Source organism: Balaenoptera acutorostrata, chromosome 1 (assembly GCF_949987535.1).
Source record: "Balaenoptera acutorostrata chromosome 1, mBalAcu1.1, whole genome shotgun sequence".
Classification (NCBI taxonomy): domain Eukaryota; kingdom Metazoa; phylum Chordata; class Mammalia; order Artiodactyla; family Balaenopteridae; genus Balaenoptera; species Balaenoptera acutorostrata.
Window position 1 is genome coordinate 138,813,923 of NC_080064.1, and position 24,453 is coordinate 138,838,375.

General features: G+C 48.3%; 1 protein-coding gene across 1 annotated transcript in view; it reads right to left on the reverse strand.

Annotated features, from left to right (window-relative positions):
- Positions 1–878: 878 nt before the first annotated feature.
- The window catches only part of SEC16B (SEC16 homolog B, endoplasmic reticulum export factor), a 93,871-nt gene continuing 70,296 nt past the window's right edge, over positions 879–24,453 (reverse strand). Inside the window, exons 13-28 of the mRNA XM_057552418.1 lie at positions 23,198–23,295; positions 21,198–21,279; positions 17,107–17,224; positions 15,775–15,886; positions 14,069–14,174; positions 12,229–12,369; positions 10,938–11,060; positions 10,051–10,123; positions 8,188–8,487; positions 7,287–7,354; positions 4,823–4,975; positions 4,547–4,645; positions 4,067–4,175; positions 3,847–3,926; positions 2,670–2,768; positions 879–2,020 (exon numbers count right to left, since the gene is read on the reverse strand). Coding sequence (XP_057408401.1) covers positions 1,952–2,020; positions 2,670–2,768; positions 3,847–3,926; positions 4,067–4,175; positions 4,547–4,645; positions 4,823–4,975; positions 7,287–7,354; positions 8,188–8,487; positions 10,051–10,123; positions 10,938–11,060; positions 12,229–12,369; positions 14,069–14,174; positions 15,775–15,886; positions 17,107–17,224; positions 21,198–21,279; positions 23,198–23,295 — 1,830 coding nt within the window. The 3' untranslated portion in view covers positions 879–1,951. The remainder of the gene's footprint in view (positions 2,021–2,669; positions 2,769–3,846; positions 3,927–4,066; positions 4,176–4,546; positions 4,646–4,822; positions 4,976–7,286; positions 7,355–8,187; positions 8,488–10,050; positions 10,124–10,937; positions 11,061–12,228; positions 12,370–14,068; positions 14,175–15,774; positions 15,887–17,106; positions 17,225–21,197; positions 21,280–23,197; positions 23,296–24,453) is intronic.

A 24,453-nucleotide genomic window follows, 5' to 3' on the forward strand; every position in this document is an offset into this window, starting at 1 on the left:
CTGTATAGCACAGGGAACTATATTCAGCATCCTGTGATAAACCATAATGGAACAGAATATTAAAAAAGAATGTATATATGTATAACTGAATCACTTTGCTATACAGTAGGAATTAATCAACTATACTTCAAAAAAATAATTTTTTTAAAAAAAGAATGAAAAATCCACAGTTTAATATCATAGGCAACAAGATAAGGCAATTTTACTTATTAGATTATATACTAATAATTTTTTAAAAACACACACATAAAATGCTTAGCATGTACTAGGCACTTTTTTAAGAGCTTGACTCCTTTAATTCTTGCACTGTCCCTATATGGTAGGTACTATTGTAATTATCATCCTCATTTTATAGATGAGGGAACTGCAGCACAAGACAGTTAGATAACCCTGTCCAAGACTACAAGATGAACTGTGGATGAGCCAGGATTCAAGTCTAAACAATTGGGTGCCTATGAAACTCACAAACTACTGGCATTGTACCGCCACTGGGTGTCAGCATACCAAACTGAAGGGGCTGCAGTCTTTTTTAGGGAAAAAGGGAACAGCACTTACTGAGGGCCTTCTAGATGCAAAACACTGGTGCACACATTTCCCAATTTAATCTGAGAGATGAATAAACTTTTTAGAGAACAGAATATGCAATATTTAGTTAACAGAGTAACCAATTTGCATCAGAGGAGCTTTTGTCCATATTTTTTTAACTGAAAAAATAGCAGTAGACTTAGAAGAGGACCATTCCCTAGATTCTTCGTTAACAAAGGGCTTTTACCAGCTGTTCGCACCTATCACACAATGAAACCATTATTAGAAAGACTTCAGGGAAGAGACCACTCAGTGTGCTCTCTCCCTCTGCAAAAACCAGCCGGAGACAAGCATCTGCTATAAAATTATCTGGTTTAATCACTATCAACATCAGAACCATATTACATTAAAGTACAAAACCTGTATGTACAATTACACATACAAAAAATGTTCTTTGTGAGGAACAATTTTCAGCAAATCTGACAAACAGCAAGAGTTACTCCTATTGGGGGTTTGAAAGGAGAAATGGAAATTTCCAAGATGTGCCCCTCCTCCCTCTGGCTCCTCTGACCCTCCGAACATCAATTTGCAAAGGCCCGAGGGAGGAAGGGAGGTATTAACAAACTCAGGCACTCATTCCTCCTCTCTTATGGAAGGAGTGCATTTTTAGGGAACATTTTCCATCCTTTATTACACTGATGTTCCATCCATCTGCATCATTAGGTTCAGTAGTTACCATGACAATATGATGCCTATGGCAATCTAACTTGATAGCCAGATGCCAGAATGTGGAAAAATAGGACCAGCTAAGAAAGTGAGAGAAATATAATTAATCTGAACCACATAAAAAATGTGCACAAAACTAAAACCAAGAGGGAAACTGCCAAAATGTCACCCAAGAGGGAATGATGATGGGAAACAATGATAAGTTTCCGAGATTCAGAACTCTTTTGCTAACTAGAGCCATGAATTGGTCTGTAACTAAGGCTGAGGAAGAAGTCAAAGTTAGTCTAGAATATTGCTCTGAGTGCGTCTCCCCCAATAATTTCCTGCTGCTGAGGCCAGTGGTGTCATCATTGATTCCAGCAGTGGGATTCTTAGGCCCTGACTTTCCCGAGGATCTCAAGCCACATTCTAAGTGCTGCCGTCACAGCATTCTTCTCACCTCCAGTCTGCTGTTATGCCCAGCTTTTCCATCTGATGAAGTCATTTGCACCATCATTCTGAAGCTAATCTTAAGAGATTGAACTGAGCTATGTCCTGGGAGACCCTGTCCCCTTGCGTTCTCTATGCCCCATGGAGGCAACAGGCTAGCACAACCCTCTTGGGGGCCCCGATGTGGCAAAGGGGCTGGGAGATTAAGAAACGAGAACACCATAAAAGTTGTGCTTCAGGGAGACCAGCCTGGGATGGTTGGTCCTTTTCATCATGGCTGGGTTGGATAGCGGCGCTGAGCTAGGCGATTTGGCCGGTTCAGGCTGGTAGCCATGGAGAGCTGGAAAAGAACAAGCATGGCACTAGATTATAGCCCCAAGCATGACTCTGACCAGGGCTGACTGGCTGGATTGAGCTTGGGCATTCTGAGGGTCTAGAAACCCTTCTGCTGTATTTGGCTTCCCATGGTGGTGTTCTCATTATTCGCTTTCACCCAACACCTTCACCTCTTAAATAAGGAGAAAGAAATTCAATTTTATATAGAAGGGAGGCCAGTAATACATCAGAACAAGCGGTCTGCCCCAGATCATGCAGAAGCAGGGAGTTTAGCTTCAATCAAACTTTGCAATGATCCCGTCACCCCCAGGACACAGCCCTGGTGCAACCACACCATTGACACCAACACCAATTGTCTCTCCTGAGTCTCAAGACTTACGAAAGGTCAAGTGCAATATTAATAATAGTGACATTGACTGAGCATTTTCTGAGTGCCAGGCCCTTCACATACATGCTCCGGTTTAATCCTCACAACTATCCGCTGAGGTAGCTACTACTAACCCCATTTTACAGATGCAGAAACTGAGACTTAGAGAGGTTAGTCATTGCTCAAGAACTCAGGCACAGTAAGTTGTTATAAGTAAGTTATAAATCTGGGTCTCCTTAATCCAGAACCCATGCTCCTAACCCCCTCTCCCTCAGGGCCTCCTTACCTGGGGGATCTGGGATGGGTTGTAGAGAGGGACAGCCCCTTTCAAGGGGGGTGGGGGAAGCAGAACACCAGGGTTGAAGTAGAGCCCAGAGGAAACATCCTGTGACGGAAAATAATGGAAAATCCTCTTAGTCACCACTTCCCAGATTCCAGAACATCAAGGGCTTCCCTGAGCATCAACTTTGGTCAAGAGATGCAGACGTCATAGAGCTCAGGGAATCTTGAGCAAACAAACGTGGTTCAAGTGGGCACAGCCAACCCCTGGGTCTAGGGTGGCATTGCAGAGCCTCGGGTGCTGCTGCATGAAAAGAAAAGGCCATAATAAATGTATTAATAGCATCATAAAAAGTAACCTCCTATTCTTTGAAAGATCTAAAATACTACACGAGTGCTGTAACCAGGCCACAAGAAATAAAAATGTTTTCCTAGCAATCGGCATGAAATCCATACTGGTGTGGACAATTCATCAAGAGTTTATCACAGCCCTTGCCAAGGATACTGGTAAACTCTGGCTCCTACTGGGACAGGGAAAGAGGTCGTTCTCTTTTTTTTGCACATGCCACACGGCATGCAGGATCTTAGTTCCCCAACCAGGGATTGAACCCACGACCCCTGCAGTGGAAACACACAGTCTTAACCACTGGACTGCCAGGGAAGTCCCAAGGCCGTTCTCTAGACATCACCTAAAGAAGCAGTTATGGGCTAACTCCTGTTCCCCCCAAACTTCATATGTTGAAGTCCTAACCCCAGCACCTCAGAATGTATTTGGAGACAGGGTCTTTAAAAAGGTGATTAAGGTAACATGAAGTCATTAGAGTGGCCCTAACCCATTATGATTGGTGTTCTTCTAAGAAGAGAAAATTTGGACATAGACACACACTGAGGTAAGACCATGTAAAGACTCAGGGAGAAGATGGCCAGCTACAAGCCAAGGAGAGAAGCTGAGGGAGAAACCCACGCTGCCGACACCTTCATCTCAGATCTCCAGCCTCCAGAACCGGGAGGAAATCAGTTTCTGGTGTTTAAATGGCACAGTCTCTGATACCTCGTTCTGGCAGCCCTAGCAAACTAATACAGAAGCTTTCTCTATATCCTCCACGAGTCAGGCCCTCACAGGGCGACACCTCCAGCCCACACGAAAGTTCAGTCCGCACACAGGCGCCTGGTGGGCGGCTCACCTCAGGTCCCGACAAGCCTCCACTCCCCGTGCCCTCGGCTCTCCCGGCCCCGGACGCTGATCCTCGGGCGTCGCTCCCGCCTAGGAAGCAATGAGTCAGGGGTGTTCCCGCTGCTCGGGACAGAGGAGTCCCCACGCCCAGAAGGCAACCCCCACCCCACCCCCCCCGGGGAGCGCAGAGAGGACCACAGGCAGCCCAGAGGACATGAGGTTGGCGGTACCTGTGTCCCTGGAGGAGGCGCCGGCATCCGGCAGAGGCTGGGGAGCTGGGGGCGGCGTAGGCGAGAGGCCCGGGCTGGGCTGGGGAGGAGAAGATGCTCGGGGGTCTTCCTGCTTAGTGAAGAAAGGAAGGTAGCCCTGACGGTTAACAAACCGATGCTGCCTGCTTGTATTCCTGCAGGGCCCACATGGCAGCCTCCTGCCTCAACCAGATGCTGGCTTTCTCTCCCCCAAGTTCCATTTTCTTTAGGCCGCTCCTCTGCTCAATGATCCAAATTACTCCTGGCCCTCGAAAGTTAAAATTCTTCAACCTGACTTTTAAGGCCTTTCATCATCTGCCTTTCCCCTCACTGGACCAATTTGTTTCCCACGATCTTCCATCACTAAACCTGTTTCACCCGGACCAGGGTAGAGATGCCAGCTCCAGACCCTCCTAGGGCCCCTAGAAGGGAGAGCTTCCATGCCCTCCCTGCCGAGGTTACCTCAGAGTCAGGACTGTCAGATGCGTCTTTGTCTCCAGGGGGGGGCGCGTCTCTGGCAGGCTTTGGGCGAAACCAGCTGAGCCAGCCAAACCCCGAACTCTGGAGGGAGGAAGGCGAGTTCTGTGGCCTGCAGGGTCGCTTCTCCCTCTGAATATGAGATTAGCCAGCCGCCCCCCCACCACCTGTGATGGTGGTGAGACAGGAGGGGCAGGGACACCACCGAAGCCCAGATTCCCAGCTCTGCTCCGCCCTCTGGGAAGAGAAGAATCCCTCTACCTTTGTACTCTCCTTCGCATCTCCGAGCTTTTCTCTCTGGGCGGTGTTTTCGGAAGACTTCTTATCTGCCTCATCGGAGGACTCCTCCTCATCCTCCTTGACTGATACAGTGGAACTCTCAGAAATATTTCGTGCTCTGGAAATCAGTGGCACCTGGGATTAAAGAAAACAGAAGTAACATTTTTATAGCACTTGACAGGTTGCAAAGGCACATTTGCACGTACTCCCTCACCTGACCTGCTCAGTAAAGCAGTGGGGAGAGCCCGTGATCCGCAACAAGAGAAGCCACCGCAATGAGAAGCCCGTGCACCGCAACGAAGAGCAGCCCCCGCTCGCCGCAACCAGAGAAAGCCCGAGCGCAGCAACGAAAACCCAACTCAGCAAAAATAAATACATTTATTAAAAAAGAAAGGTTAAGCAACCTAAGGTCACATAGCTAGTAAACGGCAGAGCAAGGATTTAAACTTAAGCAGTCTGACTCTCCTTCTAGGAATTTTTCCTATTTGAATAAATTTGAGGAATAGACAAGGGCTTATATACTAGAATGCCCATCATTGTGTTTTACATATGAGGGGAAGAGAAGGGAGGAGTAGCGAGAAAGAGTAGGAAAGAAAGGAGACACACTTGAAGTGTTTAACAATGGGGGGAAGATGAATTAAAATCTGAGCTCCTTCCAGGGCCTACCAGGCCCTCCATAACCCAGTCTCTCTCTGCCTCTCTGGTCTTGCTTCTTAGCCCTCTCCCCTGTTGCTCCCCACTTTCTAGGTACAGTGATTCCATGCTCTTCCTCAATTGCACCAAGTCAGTCCCATTATAGGCCCTTTGCTCTCCCTATTCCCTCTGCCTGGAACACTTGTTCCCTGAATACTCACCTGGCTTCCGTCCACCCTCCATGCTGACCTCAGAGATGCCTTCCCTTCCACTCCATGTAAAGTAACATCCCTCATGCACACAGTGGTTTATTTGCAGTCACCTCCACGGAACAGAAGCCCCATGAGGGCAGGCTTTGTCTGCTTCCCTGTGTACCCCCAACCCCTGTAACAGTGCCAGGTATGTTGTAGGAACTCAGTATTTGTGATTGAATAAATGTATGAGTGATGGTATTTCCATACAATGGATTTTATCACACCAATATTAAAAATCCTATTTAGGAATGACATGGAAAATCTCAATTTTATAGTATTAAATAAATAGAAAATAAAGTTTCACCTACATATGTTCTTAACCATTTAAAAACACATGTGTGTATGTATACACATTTATATACACACATATATACATAGACAGGTCTCCCCCACTTTTTAAAAGTTTGCATTATGCCACTTGGCTTTTACCAAAGACCTACATTAGTACCTGTTTTCCCTAACCAAAAAAAAGTCCAAAGAGGATTTTCGCTTTTACAAAAAAAAGGCAAAAAGTGAAAAAAGCGTTCAGCGTTTGTTTTGTAGGAGCTGTTATAGAGGCAGAGCATACACCAAGCAGTGAGAGTGGCCTGCCAAGCTCCTTCCCGGAAACTATGCTCAGCATCTCCGCATCAAGATGCCATAGCTTTGACCTGTGTCTGTGAGCACCTGTGCTTCCTTTCGATTTATTTTGTGCATTGTTAGCAAGATGTGTACTGAGGTAACTGCTTCTTCCCCTCATGCCACTTAGACTTACGAAAGGTTTCATGGAAAGGCTCTATGTTCGGATAGCAGGAGAAACCCGTATATAGAAAAACTTTTAGAAGGAAATAATGAAAATATTTGACTATGGGCTTCTAAGTGATGTCTGTTTGACTCTTTATATGACAATTTTTCTTCATTTTTCAAGTTTTCTATAACAATAACGTACTAATTTTTCAGTTAGAAAAAAAAAAAAGTAAAGCATAAAAGTCGGAAGCCTTGCAGCCCGGTTACAACTTGAGGAAGTTCGCCTCCAGCCAGGCAAAGGTAGACAACGTCTTAGGTTTGGGACCAGCAATGCCTGCTGTTGGAGGGAAGGGATTCATTCATCCAACAGCTGGCTGGATGATTACTTAGACGTGGTTCCCTCCAAGACCTGACGGCACACCTGGGCAGAAGAGATTCAGCTTTGGTAGGTCCTTCTTGGAAATAAAGCAAGGTAAAAATTAAAAGAAAGGAAGAAATATCAAGAGTCTTCCATGGTGGGGCAGAGCACAGCAAGTGTTCGGTGCAACAGTAAGAAGAGGGCATCAAAGGCAGCAGATGTGTGAGTCCAAAGCTACACTCAGCCCTGCCGGCCCTGCCCCCATGGATACAGGTTGGCAGGACTGAACATGAACTGGAACAAGCCTCCTCTCCACCTCTCAGGATCTGGTGTAGAAAGAAACAAGGTGAAACATGGAAGAGAGGGCTGGTGCAAGGCACAGGAAGGCATCTGTGAGTGGCTAAGAAACCGTGTCAACTGAAGGAAACCCGCAGCTCAGAGTGGGCACCACATCTGCTGGGCTCTGTCCTCTCACCTGCGGTTTGGAAACAACCTTCTGCCCATCAGGATGCTGGAAGGTTTCTGGAGACACTGTGTTCTCTCCTATGGCACAAAACACAACAGAAATCGTGGTGTGAAGTGGGGCCTTTCCCATCTATCCTGAAGAAGGGTAATGGGGGACACAGTTGGCTTTCCTAATTGCAAAGCAGCTGGAGCTCTGAGCTCATAGCCCCAAGTGCATCACACTAAATGCGAAGTCCATTTGCACAAGCCTCTGAATTCCAGCCACCCCAGGACATGCTGCTCACCCAACCTTCACCCCGAACCAGGGTCATTCCTCAGGAACCGCGGAAATCAGGGCCACATCAAGCTGGATCGCAGGGATCCTCCCTGACCTTCCCCTCCATGTGAGTCTCCCATCTTGGACAGGACCTTGTCTTAGAAGGTCTAAGATCTGATCCTTCTGCGTGGTTTCCCCACTTCCCTGGCATCACTCAGCAATGCTCACCCATACTCGGCCCCTGTTGTCCAAGGCCTGAGGGGAGAAGACAGAAGCACGAGCCTCTGCCCGCGGTCCCTGACACTGACGACTTCAGAAAGAGGACTTGGCCTAAACTACAGCTCCAGGCACAGGTGGCATTTTCTTGCCTTCTCCAGCCGAGATCCTAGAAACTACAGAATCCAAGGGGATGGCAAGAGTGGCTGCAGTTGGCTGTGCTATGCTTGTCCCAGTAGAGACATGGGCTGGAATGGGAGAGAGCTGTCCCCCTCAGAAGAACGTGAAGTACCAGGCCCTCAGTCATGTTCACACCCACCACTCAGGGCTTTACCAGCTCCCACCCCACACCCTGCACTGGTCCCTGCACCTCCCTCTTCTGCTTGCTCCCCTAGACACCTCGTCACCCAAGGTTCGCTGCCTCGCTGGCAGGTCTTACCAGGGGGCGGGTGCATCTGCTGGGCTTCCTCCCAGGCCCTTCCTCCAGGAGTCCCTGTCACTGCCACGCTGCCACCGGTCCCTGGCAGATGGGTCTCAGGAACTGAGTAAAGAGGCACCGGGACCCCCGTCTGCCCAGAACCTCCTCCTGCTGGGTAGGAGCTGGGCTGGAGGGGAAGGGGCTGCTGTGGGCTGGGATGGGCCGGGCCCATCGGCTCCAGTGTTGGCCACAGGGCTGAGCAGTCCCCAAGGGCTTCTGAGTTGCCTTGATGTCCAGAAAGATCCTGGTAGAAAGTGTCGTCTAAGGACATAGGGCAAAGAGGAGTAAGTGAGACCTGTAATGTGGCATTTGTGTGGACTAATCATACCAGGAACAATCCTGCTCTTTGGAAAGCAGTGACAAGGACAGGCCGCTTGGTGTGGCTGCCATCGATGTGATGACAAGTACAACACAGCAGTAATTGTAACACCTCTCACCGCTTATGACTCAGAGTTTACAAAACTATTTCCCTCACTACCTTGTATGATCTCTGAGCCTTAAACCAGTGGGTTGGGAGGGAAGAAATTACCATCTCATTTAACTCCACAATTTCTTGGATTTGGATAAACTTTCTCTTCTAAGGATCTCCTAAGGGACTTGGGTACTTGAAACTTAGAATGTTGCCAGTTAAAACCCAAATCAGACTACAGAAATGATGGCTTTGCTTTTAAAGAAGCAGAACCTTGGCCCAGGAAGGGACCTTGGTGGTATTCATTCTGGCTCTGCTGTGTTGCTGAAGAGACAGACCAAGGTGTGGACGGGGACAATGGCTGCCCCAAGGTTATGGAACTGGTGTGGTCATCTGACCCACCTGCTCCATTGGGTGACAGGAGACACAGCTGCTTCCCAGCGGAAGTGGCCACTCAGAAACACCCAGCCTGCTCTCTTGCAGCCCTTCACCCTCACAGATTCTGGGACGCAGCAGCAAAGCTGGGAAACAGAAACCAAGGCCTGCCCTTCCTTGCTGCCCCCTCGCTTATCCCTGAAGGAAGCAAAAAAGGCTGGGACACAGCCGGAAGGAAAAAGATGAGGCCCCGTCCTGACCCCACCAGGGAGTGCTGTTTGGGGAAAGGGCACAGAATTAACTGGGGTAACAACGTCTGCCCAACCCAACACTCAGAGGCATCCTGAAGGGAAAGGAGGGATCTGCTGAAAACACTCTGAAACCTATTTCATGCGTGTGGCGATTGATGCTCAAACACCACAGGCACTTCCTATGTCCCCACTGCTAACGTGAAATACAGATAACCCACCACCTCTGGCCTCAAGGAATGTATTCAGCTAGGGAGACAGTACTGACACAAGTGAAGCAATTAGATAACAACACAACATAACAAGATTAAAACCTGAATGTGAAGCAAAAACTCTAATAATGCAGAAACAGAAGTGTCAGGGGTGGGGACTTCCCTGGTGGCACAGTGGTTAAGAATCCGCCTGCCAATGCAGGGGACACGGGTTCAAGCCCCGGTCCGGGAAGATCCCACATGCCGTGGAGCAACTAAGCCCGTGTGCCACAACTACTGAGCCTGCACGCCACAACTACTGAGCCCACGTACCACAACTACTTAAGCCCGCGCGCAGCAACACAGACCCAATGCAGCCAAAAATAAATCAATTAATTAATTAAAAAAAGGAAAAAAATCATGTCAGGGATGCCTCTGGTCAGCGGAGCTGTGTGGAGAGGGGGCGCCCAGACCACTGGGTCAGATTGACACAGGCAAGGAAGGCACTCCAGGAAGGGAAGGGGGATAGTCTTTTAGGTTATCTCGTATAATCAGATCCTGAGAGTCAGCTATTACACATTCAGTTCATTGGTTTGGGTACCTGTTGTTTTTCTGGCTCCCAAAATATCCGAGTGAGCAGAGCGAGGATCCCCAATGTCTCCTGCTGCCTTTTGCTGTTAAGATAAAGTAAACACCTCTTAAGCAACACAAAGAAAAACAAAAACAGTGAACCATGGTTTAAAATTAAGTCAAAAAGAAACTTTGGGAGCGATAAGGTAAGGGAGTCGCAGGTGAGTGCAGTGGCTGGACGGGGAGGGGGAGGGGCAGCCTCAGGCCTTCCTACCTCCCAGCTCTGCCCAGAGCAGGCAGGGACCAGGGCAGCATCCTCTCCCAGAGGAAGGGGCAAGAGGAGGGAATGAAACCGTGGGCCCCAGAGCCCACAGCACATGTAGGAAGCAAGGGCCGTGTGTGCCTAAAAAATCCCCCTGCCCTTTCCCAGCGACAGAGGGAGAAACAACATGGAGGAGGCCCTGTTCCAATTACTGTTACAGTTACTACCAGCCGCTTCTGCAATTGTCAGAACAACAAAAGGAAAGGCCCGGAAGTCTTTTAAGCAATTGCCCTACATTACATGAAAGTGACAAGGGCCACTGTAAGCCACTGTTCCTCACAGAGAGATGGAAGCTTTGATGGTCAGAAAATGTATTTTCTGGGACCACAGAGAAGGGTGGCTGGGTGCTTTGGAAGAGGGCCCCACTGTCTCACACCAAACACAGGAAAATGTTTCCAACCGGGCGCGAGGCAGCAGCGGGGAAGCTGAGTGCCACCCCTTCCCCAGTCAGGCTGTGCCTCATGGGTGACAGGGGACCCCAGAGCCCTCCATGGGGTCGGGGGCTTGCTGAGGTCAGTGCCTGCCTATTCTGGGTCTAGGGCAGCCAAGAGGGAAACAGAGGCCCACCCCACTGACCTGCACCCCCCCCCACTTACCTGCAGCTCCTTGTGGTGCCCCCGAAGATGTACCAGCCAGTCTGGCTCCAGGTCCCTGTCTCCTCGGTGACGGCGGTGGCGTTCTAAAACCAGAGGATCTGACAGCTTCAGTCTCTCTGCAAGCTGTTCCAGGTTTCCAGACGGTAAGAGAGGGAAAAGGAGAGAGAGAGAGAAGTAAGTGAAATGGACAGACCATGGGGAGAGGCAGTAAGAAAAAAGAAGGGAGCCTTGACTGGTAAACCAGATTACAAAGAATTGCCAAACAGCAAATTCAGCAGATATCTTCCCCGAATTGCAACATAAACAAACGGTTAACCCATCTAGTTGCTAGACACTAAATAAACTATGAGGAGAAACTGTCACTCTGCTTTATGTCTCTGCAAAGCTGTCCTCAGGAGCAGCGCTTCTCAAACTTCAGGCCTGGTAGGAACCACCTGGGACCTTGCTAAAATGCTAGTTCTGATCCCAGAAATCTGTGGGACCTGAGATTCTGCATTTCTAACAAGCTCCCTACAAGGAGACGTCTGTGCTGCTGGTCGAGCGACTGCCTGTATCGTAAGACTATTCCATCATTAAGTTCCCAGACTTTCCTACTCCTCCATTCTGGGTCCTGAGCTCCCTATAACCATCATCCTATTGGCAGAAATTTGCCATCAAAGGGGCTCAGTACCACAGATTTTATTGATTACAGAATCCAACATTGGGCCTCATCTAAAGCAAAGAAAAAATTGACGGTAGGCTGCCTTTTTACTCTCAGCTAATGGATTTTTCTTCAATTAATTGGAACAACTATTTGCCTGATTGTTTTCTTTCTCAGGAACTAAAAGTTGATATGTTTTTGTTTTCTCTTTTTGAATGTATCTCACATGTGATAAAATATTCCATGCATTTAAAAGCATTTTAATAAGGATCATTTCCTGTTTTAACCACTAAAATATATTTTCTAAGCCCAGCCTTTATCATTAGAACAGTTCACCGTAACAGGCAGTTTTACTGTACCAAAAAAGCAGATGCAAGAATGAATTTCCTGCATAGCACATGACTGGTTTCCAGTCCCCCAATTTCACTGCGTCCCTCCCCGCCGCCATCCCCACCCATAGCATCCTTCTTTGTGCAGTGTCAGGCCTCTGCTTATCACATCTGTACATGCATACGTGGTCAAAGACAGCCACGGGCTCCAATTTTACAGCATGTTCAAAGAAGATGAAATGGGGTGTCTGAGCCGCTTTACAATAGCTTTCTCTGAACACTGAAGATAACACACCTGCAGAGAACCCTTTGAGAAGCTCACCTTGATGAGTTCCACTAATAGCACAGGGTGACTGTTCTCTCTCTGGCTCAGGAGGGCTGTGCCAATGGCTTCGCAGTAATGCAAGGCCTGGGACGCAAGGCCGTAATCTGCCAGACGGGAAGCATAAAGGAGCTTATACACCTGTGAAGAGGAGCAGGGCCAGTGATGAGCCCATCCAGGCAGGGACAGAAAGAGAGAAGTGGAGATAAGACTTCTTGGAAGTCAGCTGACTGCCAACTTCCTCTAACTCTGGATCCAAATATTAAAGAGGGCCTTGTTGCCATTTGGGGCATTCTATCTGTGTATGGGCACAATTCCAAATCCAGCCTGCAGTTCCGTCCTCATAGAGAAAGGGCTGGAAGGCACATCAGCTGAATCTCCCTAGGCTCTGGTCACCGTGGAAATGCACTGGACTCTTCTTATCAGGCAGCCCACATCTCTGGGAAGCCTGGTGTATGTGGGGCACAGGATCAGGCACCAGGGGGATGGATAAAAGAAGAAAAAATGACTCAGGTGCAAGGGACTTCAAGCCCAAGGGAGTGTACAGACAGAGACACGTAAGGGTTCAGAGAAGCATGAGTGACAGAACTAAATGGAGCCTGAGGGCTGGAAATCAGACAGACCCAAGTTCAAATCCCAACTCCATGCTGGGTGTGGAACATTGAGCTAGTTACCCCACCTCCTCTCTGCACCTTGGTTTCCTCACTATAATATGGGGATGATAATACGATCTACCCCTTGGCTGTTGTAAAGATTCAGTGAGATAATCCATGTAAAGTCCTTAGAACAAATGGTACCCAAGAGATGTGAGCCAATAGCATGTAACTCCTTGGAACCTGTTTTGTAAAAGGAGGGTAATCATGCCCACCTCACAGGATTAGAAATCATACAGTCAAAGCATCATAACACAGTGCCAGGCATGTAGAACTCATTCCCTAAAAACAGCTAATCTCACTGCTATCAGCCCAAAGACAGCTGAGAGGTGGGATGACTACAGAACAGAAAGAAAAAGACTGAAGACCTGCATGGACCCAAAGGAGCTGGTCAGGCAGGGCTCTGCTGGAGAAGGTGGGTCTTTGGTAAAACACTTAAAGAAGATACTAACTGGGTCATTGCCCTATAGGCAGTAATTCATTCATTTCCAAGCCTTTGTTTTGTGTTTTGTGTTTGGTGGTGGTGGTGTGCACGTGTGTGTGTGTTGTTGCCACTAAGTACACTCTCAATACAGGCACGGAAGGAGTCATTATGGATTTAAGGGGACAACAGGGCATCCAGTAGAGAGGTTGAGAAGAGAGGTTAGAACCTGCGTGGACACCGCCTGCACAGCTGCAGCCCTGGGGGTGGAAAGAAGGATGGGGGCCAAGGACAGAGCAGGGAGGAATTTCCAGAGTTAAAAACAGAGTCATCCAAAAGAGATGGGAGCGGCAGGTCAGAGGAGAGGGAGAAGGGTGAGCAGCCCCCAGTTGGGCCTTCCTGCTCCCACTCCCAGCAGGAGGACCATGGGGCTGAGGAGAAGGTGGAGCCATTTGGAGGTAGAAGAGCAGAAGAAGCTGCAGACAGGAGGGGAGCCCCAGGGCTGCTGGCACGATTCTCATTGCCAGGAGTGAGGCAGGAGCCCCCAGCACAGAGGCTGCTGCAGTGTTTTGCTTTCCTATCTTAAAATGCAAACCTTTAGGGGACCTAGAAAGACATCCTAACCCTTCCCACATTCCAGCTAATGAGGAAAAGTCCAGTGGATGACTTAGCCCAGCCACTACGTGCCAGATAGCCAGGCGGAAAACCCAGTGGCCCACAGCCATGTGACGCAGCTAAGGTGGTGGCCTCGTGAGGGTTCAGTTACCTGGAAAGAAGGGATGAAGGATTTGGGGCGGCCCAGCATCTGACAGTACTCGAAGATTTCCGTCCTCTGGATAGCCTCAGTTGTTGCAAATTTCAAAAACTCTTGACTAAAACCAGGGAATAAGAATAAAAGAGATTGAGGTGGGGACAGATTTAAATCCTAGTAGATGGCCAAACACCAGCTGCATCCATTCATGGTAGAGTTTCTGTCCTGGGCTGATCCCTGGGGCAGCTCCAAGAGAGGAAAGAGAATCTGCATCTCCAGAGGCTCTGGGGGAAGGAGGGGGGAGAGACTGGGGGGAGGGGGAGATCGCTGCCATCTTTGCTGGAGGGTCACGTAAGGCAAGCTGCTCTCACACCCAGCTCAGTGGGGCACTGGGTCCTCCCCGTAAGCACGCTGAGAGCCAGCCTTAGTGCCCTGAGAACCCAGAGCGGGCGTCTGTGAGAGGCCACCACAGCCTGAGCGGAAGAGCAGAAAAGAGGGAGTGATGTGACGTTCGGAAGCATTGAAGAAAGAAGGCCCGGCAGACAGAGGGTAGCACTGCGGAGCCAAAAATCAGAAGACGGTCCCTGTGCTGGAGGTTCATTCCAGTGAGGAAGCAGGCTGGGTGAACGTGATCTGAGGGGCCCTCAGAGTCCCCACAGGTCCCAAAACAGCTGCTGTGGGGTTTGAAATCATAATCACGGGGGCTACGCCTAGGGTCAGGACTGTATGTCCAGAAACATCCTCGTACAACATAAACATAGGAGGGAGACACATTAAACCGTTTCACTTAGTGTCTCATTTGGCCCAGACGGGCCTCTTTGACAAGCCAACTAGGTGCTATCAGAGACCGTGACCTTGACAGACACACTATGAGAGGCTGCGTTTCTACAAAGAAAAGCCTGACAGTCTGGATTCCAAGTCCAACCTGACCCCACACTAGCTGTACCATCTTAGACAAGTTACTTAACCTCTCTGTGCCTTGCTTTCCCTCCTCTATAAAGTGAAGATTAAAAGCGTACCTTCTTCACAGGGTAAATGTGTAATGATTAAAGGAAATAGTGCAAATAAAACAGCTGGCACAATGTAAGAACTTAGGAAATCGTAACTATTACAGGGAAAGAGAAAGAGAGATCTAGAATGTGGAGGACAGCTAGAGAGCAAGCTGGTCGTTTTGTCCATTTATTCATTGTCTAGAGGCTTATTAAGGTCCTTCTGTGTGAAAAGCCTAATGCTACGGCCAACAGGGAATAAGTGACAGGCGTGACTCTGAGTAGCTTGTGCACCAAGTCAGGGTAGGGTGTGGTGGCTAAACAAACGTCTTCCACTTTCGGGTTTTGCACAAGGCGGGCTCTGAGAACGGGTCCAGAGCTGCCTAACGCAGAGGCTCAAGCCGCCGCGCGCTCCCGCTAAGGATTTTCTAGTCAGTCTCTGATCACGGAGCCAGGGAGCCACCGAGTGGCCATAGGGGTACAATGCAACCCACAGGCACCAGTTCACAGCTTCCCCGGAGCAGGGCCTGGACCTGAGGCCCCCCGGCGGTGTGATCCGGCATCTCCTCCCCCAGAGCCTACCTGTGCAGAAAACCATCCCAGAGGAGGGGACCAGCAGTGGCCGAAATTCACACAAGACAATGGAAAATGGAGCCATGAAGCCCAGCAAGGGCTAAGCCAATCCCCTGGAAGATGTCCTTCCCACTCCCTTTCCCCCAGAAGATCGCATACCTGTGGCTACTGCCCAGCAAGGCCAGGTGGTCTGTCTTCACGGTGTAGGAGCCGAAGGGCACGTGAGCCATGAGGTAGCAGAAGTGAGCTGCTTCCACCAGCCCCTTCCCAGCTGCAGGAGGAGAACAAGCCCCGGTCACGGAACACACCCACGTGAGGACCCACCATCTGGGGGGGATGGGAGAGGGCTGGAGAGGGGCTTGGGGGTCGGAGTGGAGAGCCTCATGGGGATAAAGGAACGAGCTTTGCACACTACGAGTCACAGACCCCAAACCCCACTCCCTCTCCTACCACATTTTTGGCCTCCGACATTATTTCACTTCTCTTCAGCCAGAATAAGGCACTATTTCACGTTCCCCCTAATGGATTTTCGATGAGGACGTTTCTAAGCATTTTAGTCCTTCTGGAGAGGGCGAAATGGGTAGAAATGCCTACACCTGAGCAGAGAAGCTGGCCGTTGGGAGTAGCAGTTTTTAAACTAGGCTTCTTGGGGCACTAATGCCTCCCCTGCTAAAGTCAAACAATAGAAGACCTTTCCCAGTGATCATAAAAATTACATTCATTACCAAATTGTTCCCAGTTTTAAAATGTTCTCCCATACATTTTCCATTACCTCAACATTGAATTAATTCAAATAGGTAAAGTAACTAGCACGGGGCCCGGCACCCAAGAAGGTTGGGCAAAAGTTAGTTCTCTTTCTACCCAGGTGCTGAACAACCTGCCATTTGACTGGGCACAATCTTACGCGTAGCTATTTTAAGTGTAGCAGAGCAGTATTTCACGAAGTGCCACAAAGCGATGATTTCTAGACGTTCTGGCCCTTGACCAAATCTGAGAACCACTGATCTGGAACATTCAACAGCCCCTAAGTGTTTATGAGGCCACATTCACAGAGAGATGATAGAAATAAAGATTATACGATTACCCAGGGTAGTTCAGGCAAAAATAGAATTTCCTATCTGGTTGAGCTGGGTCACTGCGGGAGTAACAGCAACAGTAGGCGAGATGCCCCCATGTGTTAACTCCATCTGCACGGGAATCTGACCCAGGCATAGGAATCACCTACTCAGGGGAGCCTCCTGCAGTGGCAGACCCCAGAGTCTCAGGGGCCTGGCCTGCACTGGCTCACAGCGGAAAACTGGGAAACAGAAAGGCAAGAAGGACACCCCTCTCCCTGGAGTTTCTGTCCCCAAAACACTGAGGCTCCTGGGTCAAAGGAAAGCCTGAGGCACAGACTCGGGCCCAACACAGAACCTGAGAATCTAAGCACAGGGTGGTTAAAGCTGGCCTGGAAATAGAGGAGAGGAGGGGATGGCGCTGGTCTCTGCTTACCCAGGGTGTCCCCCATGGTGACAATCGTGCGCTGATACAGCTCCGGGTCCCCACCTTGATTCGACAGAATTACAGCCAAGTGCGGCCTCCAGTCTCCCCACTGCTCGTCCCCACAACACTGAAAAGCAGCAGAAAAAATTGAAAATTGACTGAGTAGTATAGCCCTGACCAGAACATAGGTAAGTAAGGAAGGTTGTTGTCTATTTCCTGGTTTTCCGGGAACACCCATTATGCTGCCGGCAATGTGGCCACTCATTGATTTTGCGTTCTCTTTTTAAAAAAGCAAAACTCTTAGAAGGATGAATAGGCAGGCAGGCAGACACATATACATACATACATACACACACAGGGATGTTGGGAGATAGATAAATAGAATGACACTCTTGGTCACTAATTTTCAGATTTCCTCCTGGTGCCCCTAACCCCAAAAGCTAGGGACAAAAGCAAAAAAACAACAACAACAACAACAACTGCTGTTTCAGTGGGAGAAGGAGGATCAAATACCCTTGGTTCATGAGAAGAGTCCACATTAGCCAATTAGAAGACAGGGGAACACTGGGCTCCTTGATACCTTGTTACCAATTGGCTAATGTTTTCTGGTTTTACAAAGCCAACGCCCTCTCTCACACATCACCTTCTTTAATCTTCACAACAACCCTGTGAACTCTAATTCCTATCGCCTCTTGAGGAGTGAGAAAACCAGGCCAAGTGGCCCAGCCAGCACTATGTCCCCTCCCTCTGGTGACAATGCAGAGGCAGCAGAGCTCCACAAGGGGGCGGTAGAGTATAATCAGAGAAGTGGGAGCGGGCAGAAGCCCCTCACGAATGATGGGCCGCCCTTCTCCTGAATAAAGGGGAATTTCAGGACAGGAAATATCAATAAAGAAACAACACAATGTCACAGAAATAACACGGGCCCTGGATTCACCTGGGGTCCTGCCTCTTGAGCAAGTTTCTTTATGTCTTTGAACCTGTTTCTTCATCTCTTAAATGGAGATCATGATGTCTAACTGACAGGATTTTTTTTTTTTTACATCTTTATTGGAGTGTAATTGCTTTACAATGTTGTGTTACTTTCTGCTGTATAACAAAGTGAATCAGCTATACATATACATATATCCCCATATCCCCTCCATCTTGAGCCTCCCTCCCACCCTCCCTATCCAACCCCTCTAGGTGGTCACAAAGCACCGAGCTGATCTCCCTGTGCTATGCGGCTGCTTCCCACCAGCCATCCATTTTACATTTGGTAGTGTATATATGTCAGTGCTACTCTCTCACTTCATCCCAGGATTACTGTTGATAATAATATAGTTAGATGAAGCCCATAGCATAGTGCCTTACACTTGGTTTGCACCTTATAAATTACATGTAATACACACACACACACACACACACACACACAGAGGCACAGCAAAGGAAAGAGGTGATTTGCAGACCAGTCTCTCCTCCAATTTGTTATACTGAATAGATAGAGCAGGAGATTGACAGTAATAGCTTAGATCTGGAGGTCAAAACAATTCACAATTATTTGGTATTGTATTTGTAATTATCCCACAGAACAAAAGATGCTTTATCCAACTCCATTTTATAGTGACTCTGTTTATCTGGGCAATGCAGTGTGAATGAGGACGATGATGACAATAAATCACAATAATAACAGCAGTTCTCACTTACTGCACTCTGACCCTGGGCCACAGCCTGTGCTAAGCATTTCTCCTAAGAACAATCACATGCATTAGGTACTATTATTATCCCCATTTTCACATGTGAGCCAGGCTCTTTCTTGCTGAAACTAAAGGGACTAGCAAAAGAAAAGCCCTTGCTAAAAGAACAAAAACTTAGAAGTAATTCTTCTGTCTCCTCCCCCAGGTGATTTGGAAAAAAATCACTGTAAAGCAGGTCTATGGAGGGAGAAGAGAGAGAGAGAACGCTTATTAACTAACTTCAATGGGCCAAGCATGGTGGTTGATATGTTCAGATATTCTCTCCCCTTTAATTTTTTACAGTATCTCTGTTAGGCATCAAAATGCCCACAAAGATGAAAAGCTGAGGCTCTGAGATTAAGTAGCAGGGCCCAGTTCACACAACAGTGAGGAGCAGAGTCTAGGTTAAGCCTGTCACAGAAGCCCACGTCTGTGTTTTCCAGCTGCCATGCTTTCGCCACTACTCCTCGTATTATAAGTACCAAAGTCTAGCCTTTTACTGGATGCTATGATGCTAGGAAACTCTCAAACACTAGGGTCAAATACTGCATTGGCATATCACCTCTGGCTCCTCGGTTTTCTCACCCAAGACTAGGGAACATTTAGCAAATTCTACCAGTGCAATGAGACCCAATGGACTGTATGCTGATTACATCATTTCCTGCATTTAGTGCTTTGTGACACGGTGCAATTTCATTGCAGAGCACAGGCCCTCAGCAGAATTGTGAGGTGCACCCCATGTTCCAGTATAGCCAGCTGGTTTGACGAGGGGGCATGAAAGTCATCATTTCTCTTTTCTTTTCTTGAAATTGTCCACAGCAATAAGAAAAAAAAAGCAAAAGCATGAAGTACATTTTCATTGAAACTAGGTGTCAGCAAAAATCCAAGCCTCTAAACACAAGAAAAGGCTTCCAAAAGTAATGGAGATTGAACAGAGGTGGGTTTAGGAGGCAGAGAGAGAGAACACCAGAGGGAGGGGATCCCACAGCCATCTCCACTGGCTGGGGAGAAGCAAAGATGCTCACAGAAAACACCAGGTCATGCGGAAATGCCAGCTGGCCTGGAATATGGCCCTGGCACCTCCCCAGCTCAAACCTCCCATAAATAACTCATCCAGGGAAGACCTGAAGCCTATGAAGGAACAAGTACAGAATCTCTACAAATATACCATCAAGATAAAAGGAGGGGGGAAGGTAGAAAGAACATTCACCAGAAAAATGTTTCCACACAACAAAGAATTGTCACCAAACATTTCATCATGAATTTAAGTAAAATAATGAAACAATTTGTTCTATGAAGCAAGGGTCTAAAGCTAAGTTACAGGAGCAGAGCAAAGAGATGGTGGAGAACAGGGGGAGGTAAATGTGACCTGCAGAGCTCAGGAGGGAAGTGGGAGAAAAATCAAGAAATAAAGACAAAAATGGAAAAAGCACAGAAGCCAAGAGACACTGATGAAAACACAATAAGGGACACACAGGATGGACGCACAGCAAAAAAGAAGAAAGAATTGAAACAAAAAAAAAAATTTTTTAATTAAAGAGAAAATTATATATATAATTCACATGTGTATATGTATACAGTTCACACATATATATATATATATATATATATATATGAACTATATATATTTTATGTATAGAGGGTGTTCCTGAAAAGAAAACCAAAATAAGAGAACAAAATAAATACTGAAGGATATAATTCAAGAAACTTCTCTGGAACTGTAAGATATGGATGCATATATTAAAAGAGCGTGCTGTATCCCCGAATAACTGACACAGACAGTCAACAACAAGATATATCTTAGTAAAGTTATTGGACTTCAAGGATAGGGAAGGAATACCTTGGGACAAAAAGATCAATGCTCTTATAATGGGAAAACTATCAAGCTGGCCTCAGGGTTCTCCCGAGCCACGTCCCACACTGATGACGTAGAATCTAGCATGTCCAGCTTTGAAGGGTCACGTGCAGTGGTGGGAAGGAAAGAAAGCCTGGTTGTGGGAAGTGTGGAGAGCAGCCTTGGGTTCTCTCGCTATTTGCCACACAATGGGTAGCCGTGGATTGTGGAAAGGGCACAGTCTTCGGAATCAGACAGACCTGGGCCCATCCTGACTCCACTACTCCTAGCTCTGTGATCTTGGTCATTTTACACCTTTGCGACTCAGTCGTCACGTCTGCTAAACAGGGATAATCATTCTTACCTCCGTGCGTTAAATGAAATAACATGCATCACAGCGCTTAGCACAGGGCCAGGCACATGGGAGGTGATTAACCAACAGTAATTACTTATTTTTCATCTCTAAAGCCATCACCTCGTTCCCGAGCAGTCCCTACCCCCTAAACCCTTAGGGTGCTGGGGTGTTGAAGGGGTCCTGTCACAGAGGGTACCGTGGCTGCCTGTGGGATCCTCCCCGACATGAGCTGGAAGAGGGTCTGCAGGGGGTCGTTGAGCGCCAGCGTGCTGGTGAAGCTGCAGAGAGAGGAGACCGCCCGTCAGTGGGAACCCAGCCAAGAGAGCCTCTAACCCATTGCCTGTGAGGCACAAGGCCTCATCTACTTGTATTTGATTGCAGCAGCTTCTTTTGGAACTTGGGTTTCTCTTTTCAGTTGCGCCTCTGCTCCATCCCACTTTCGGATCTCCATCCCACCACACACGCCAAATAGATCTCATTACTGGGGAAGATCTTCTGCATTTTAGCACTGACGCCCTAACTCTTGAGTAACTATTTTGTAGGCCTTCATCCATCACGGAGGTGAGCCACAAATACTTCAAAGACCCCTGTGAGCCCAACAGTGGGCACTTCCTCCCCAGGCACCCTCCACGCCCACTGCCCCACAGCAGCCCTCCTCCCCAAGCCCACAGCTCTCAGTGCTGTTTTGCGGGCTCATCGCTAGCCTGGGTCTCTAGTGCTTTTGCTCACAAGCACTACATAGTCATTTTCAGTAACCAAAGAGGCGTAGAGCAGGGACCAGAAGTGATCATGCTGATGACAAACCATGGGATCTGCTTAACAAGGACATAATAAGCTCTATGGCTGATTTGAGATTTAAGCAGACTCAGTAAGAGAGATTTTTCATGATTCACTGGGCCCCATCAAATATCAATGGCCCAAGGCAAAAATCTGTAGCCGAGATGTATGCTACAGTGTGGAGTTGTGGGACATTCGTTTCCAAAACCCAAAGGAAACTCATTCCTCGGAACACCATCTTTTTTTTAACAGCACCTTTCCTCCGGAGCTCAGAGAGCTTCTCCTGATAGAAGTTCAGTGCTCCTCACCATTCCGGTCTCTGAACATAATGAAGTACGTGGTGGTGTCACTAGTCCCTGGGAAAACCGAGGGTCAGAGTAATAAAGAGATTTCATGGAAGCCATGGTGAAGAATGGGCTCCCAGGTAGTGACAGACGTTAGCCCCACAGACTGAACTTAAAGTGTGGGTGTCCATCTTCTCATCCAACTCTCCGCCCAACGGGACATACGGGCGATTGAAATATAAGATAAGCAGAGAAGGTAGCTTCACAGCTTTAACCAACGTGAGAAGATAAATTTTGAGGTACCATCCTTTTCTCTGTCTAAGCCAAGGCTGCTCCTTATAGGAGGGCCCCCACCCCAGCCCACCCCTGCCACACATCTGTCCCCGACAATCCATGGACGCTAACTGCAGCCTGAAGGGCTGACCCCTTACAGCGCCCCATACACCTCCACCTCCACTTGGTTCTGAGTCTCTTTAGCTGTTTCATTGTCCCTGTTCTAAACTCCTGGCTATGTACTCACACCTCCATTCCTATTCCGTCCTGGTTTGGGTATTATTTCCGGTCCCCCCAGCACCCGGTTCCTGGTGGCCCAGTGTAACCTGAAGGGATGCCTTCGGTCTTGACATCTCCCAGTAGATGAAGACTGCTGGATCTCATCCCCAGTCCTATAAACCCCTTTCTACCACAGCTCGCAGCCCTGCTACCCTGTATCCCTCCCTACTTCCCAGCACCCACACCCACGCTGCAGGACTAAGCAGTAAATTACTAACTCTCAGTCCTAAGGCTCTGTCAGTTTCCCTTAAGTGATCTACCCCCTCACCGATGGAACTCTCCAGAGCAGACCCTCCCAAAGAGAGGGGGCTACTGCAATGTAGAAACCTACTTAATTTTTGGAAACTTTGACCCTGGGAAACATTAGTAAAAAGTTTTATTCAACTTACCAGCTAGAAAGAATGTGTCTGTGTCTAGTTTATTAGGATCTGGAGAAGAGAAATGCTACGTCCAACTTCGAATTGGAAAGATGCTTGGAGGGACGGGCCTTTCAGTGCATCTTGCATTTCTCCCCACCCTCACCTCCACCTTTGGAGGGGAGCCGCTCTGCTCCGTTGGTCTTCTTGGCACGTCCCCAACTCACCCACTCATGACCCAGCTGTAGGTCCTTGGGTCCATCTTGCTGGCGAGGAACAAAGCGTGACCCCACAAATGGTTCTTCATGGCCCACTCCAAGGCCTCCTGAAAACACAGACATCACCTTCAGTACCACCTTGCTCACCTGCCTCTAAGAGCAACAGCAAACAACTGTGCTTGGGGACTGCCCCCCCCCCCACCCACGCCCGAGCAGCAGAGGGCGGGCTTCCAGGAAGACTCTCAGAGCCTCCCCTGCGAATGTGAGAAAGGAACGGTAGAGAAATGGCTTTAACTGGCAGGTACTTCTCTCTAAGCTGCCCCTTTCTCCAGCCTTCACCTTATCAAACCCCTTATGTGATTGCATTAGCTCCCCGTCAGACATACTTTCCAGTTAGCTTTATCTCTGTAGCCAAAGTCACACAATACTTTTATTAGCTCCCCGTCAGACATAGTTTCCAGTTAGCTTTATCTCTTTAGCCAAAGTCACACAATACTTTTAAGCACCAAAAAATGAGAGAAGCATCTCACCCCCAGCATTGGTTCTTTCTTTCTTTCTTTCTTCCTTTCTTCCTTCCTTCCTTTCCTTCCTTCCTTCCTTTCCTTTCCTTCCTTCCTTCCTTCCTTCCTTCCTTCCTTTCTTTCTATCTTTTAATTAGTTTTTATTGGAGTATGGTTGCTTTACAATATTGTGTTAGCCTCCACTGCACAACCAAATGAATAAGCCATACACATACCAATACCCCCTCTCGAGGAACCATTTCTTTATTAACAACTGTGGCAAAGACTGCTAGTTCCTCACCCAAATCCAAGTTCCCCTTCCTAGGCCAAGAGCTGGACTGCATTTCCCACCTCCTTGGCACTGAGGTGTGGCACTGAGATGGGAAGGGAAGCAATGTGTGACGCTTCCAGGTCTGGCCCATAGAACCCCTCCCTGTGCTCAACCCTCCATGGCCTCTTCCCCATCGGGCTGGAATGAAGATGACTCCGGAAACTTTAGAGACTCTGTATTGAAGATGGTGGAGACTCCTACAGCTGAGTCCCTGGGTGAGTACAGGGAGGAGGGCTGCCCCATCTTCTGTTCACCTGCCCAGTACTCTCGCATGAAAAGAAAGAGGCTGCTATTATGGTTTCGGGGGGGTAGGGGTTTGTTGGTTTGTTGGTTTGTTTTAGGCTGCACCACGCAGCATGCAGGATCTTAGTTCCCTGACCAGGATCAAACCCATGCCCCCTGCTTTGGAAGCGTGGAGTCTTAACCACTGGACC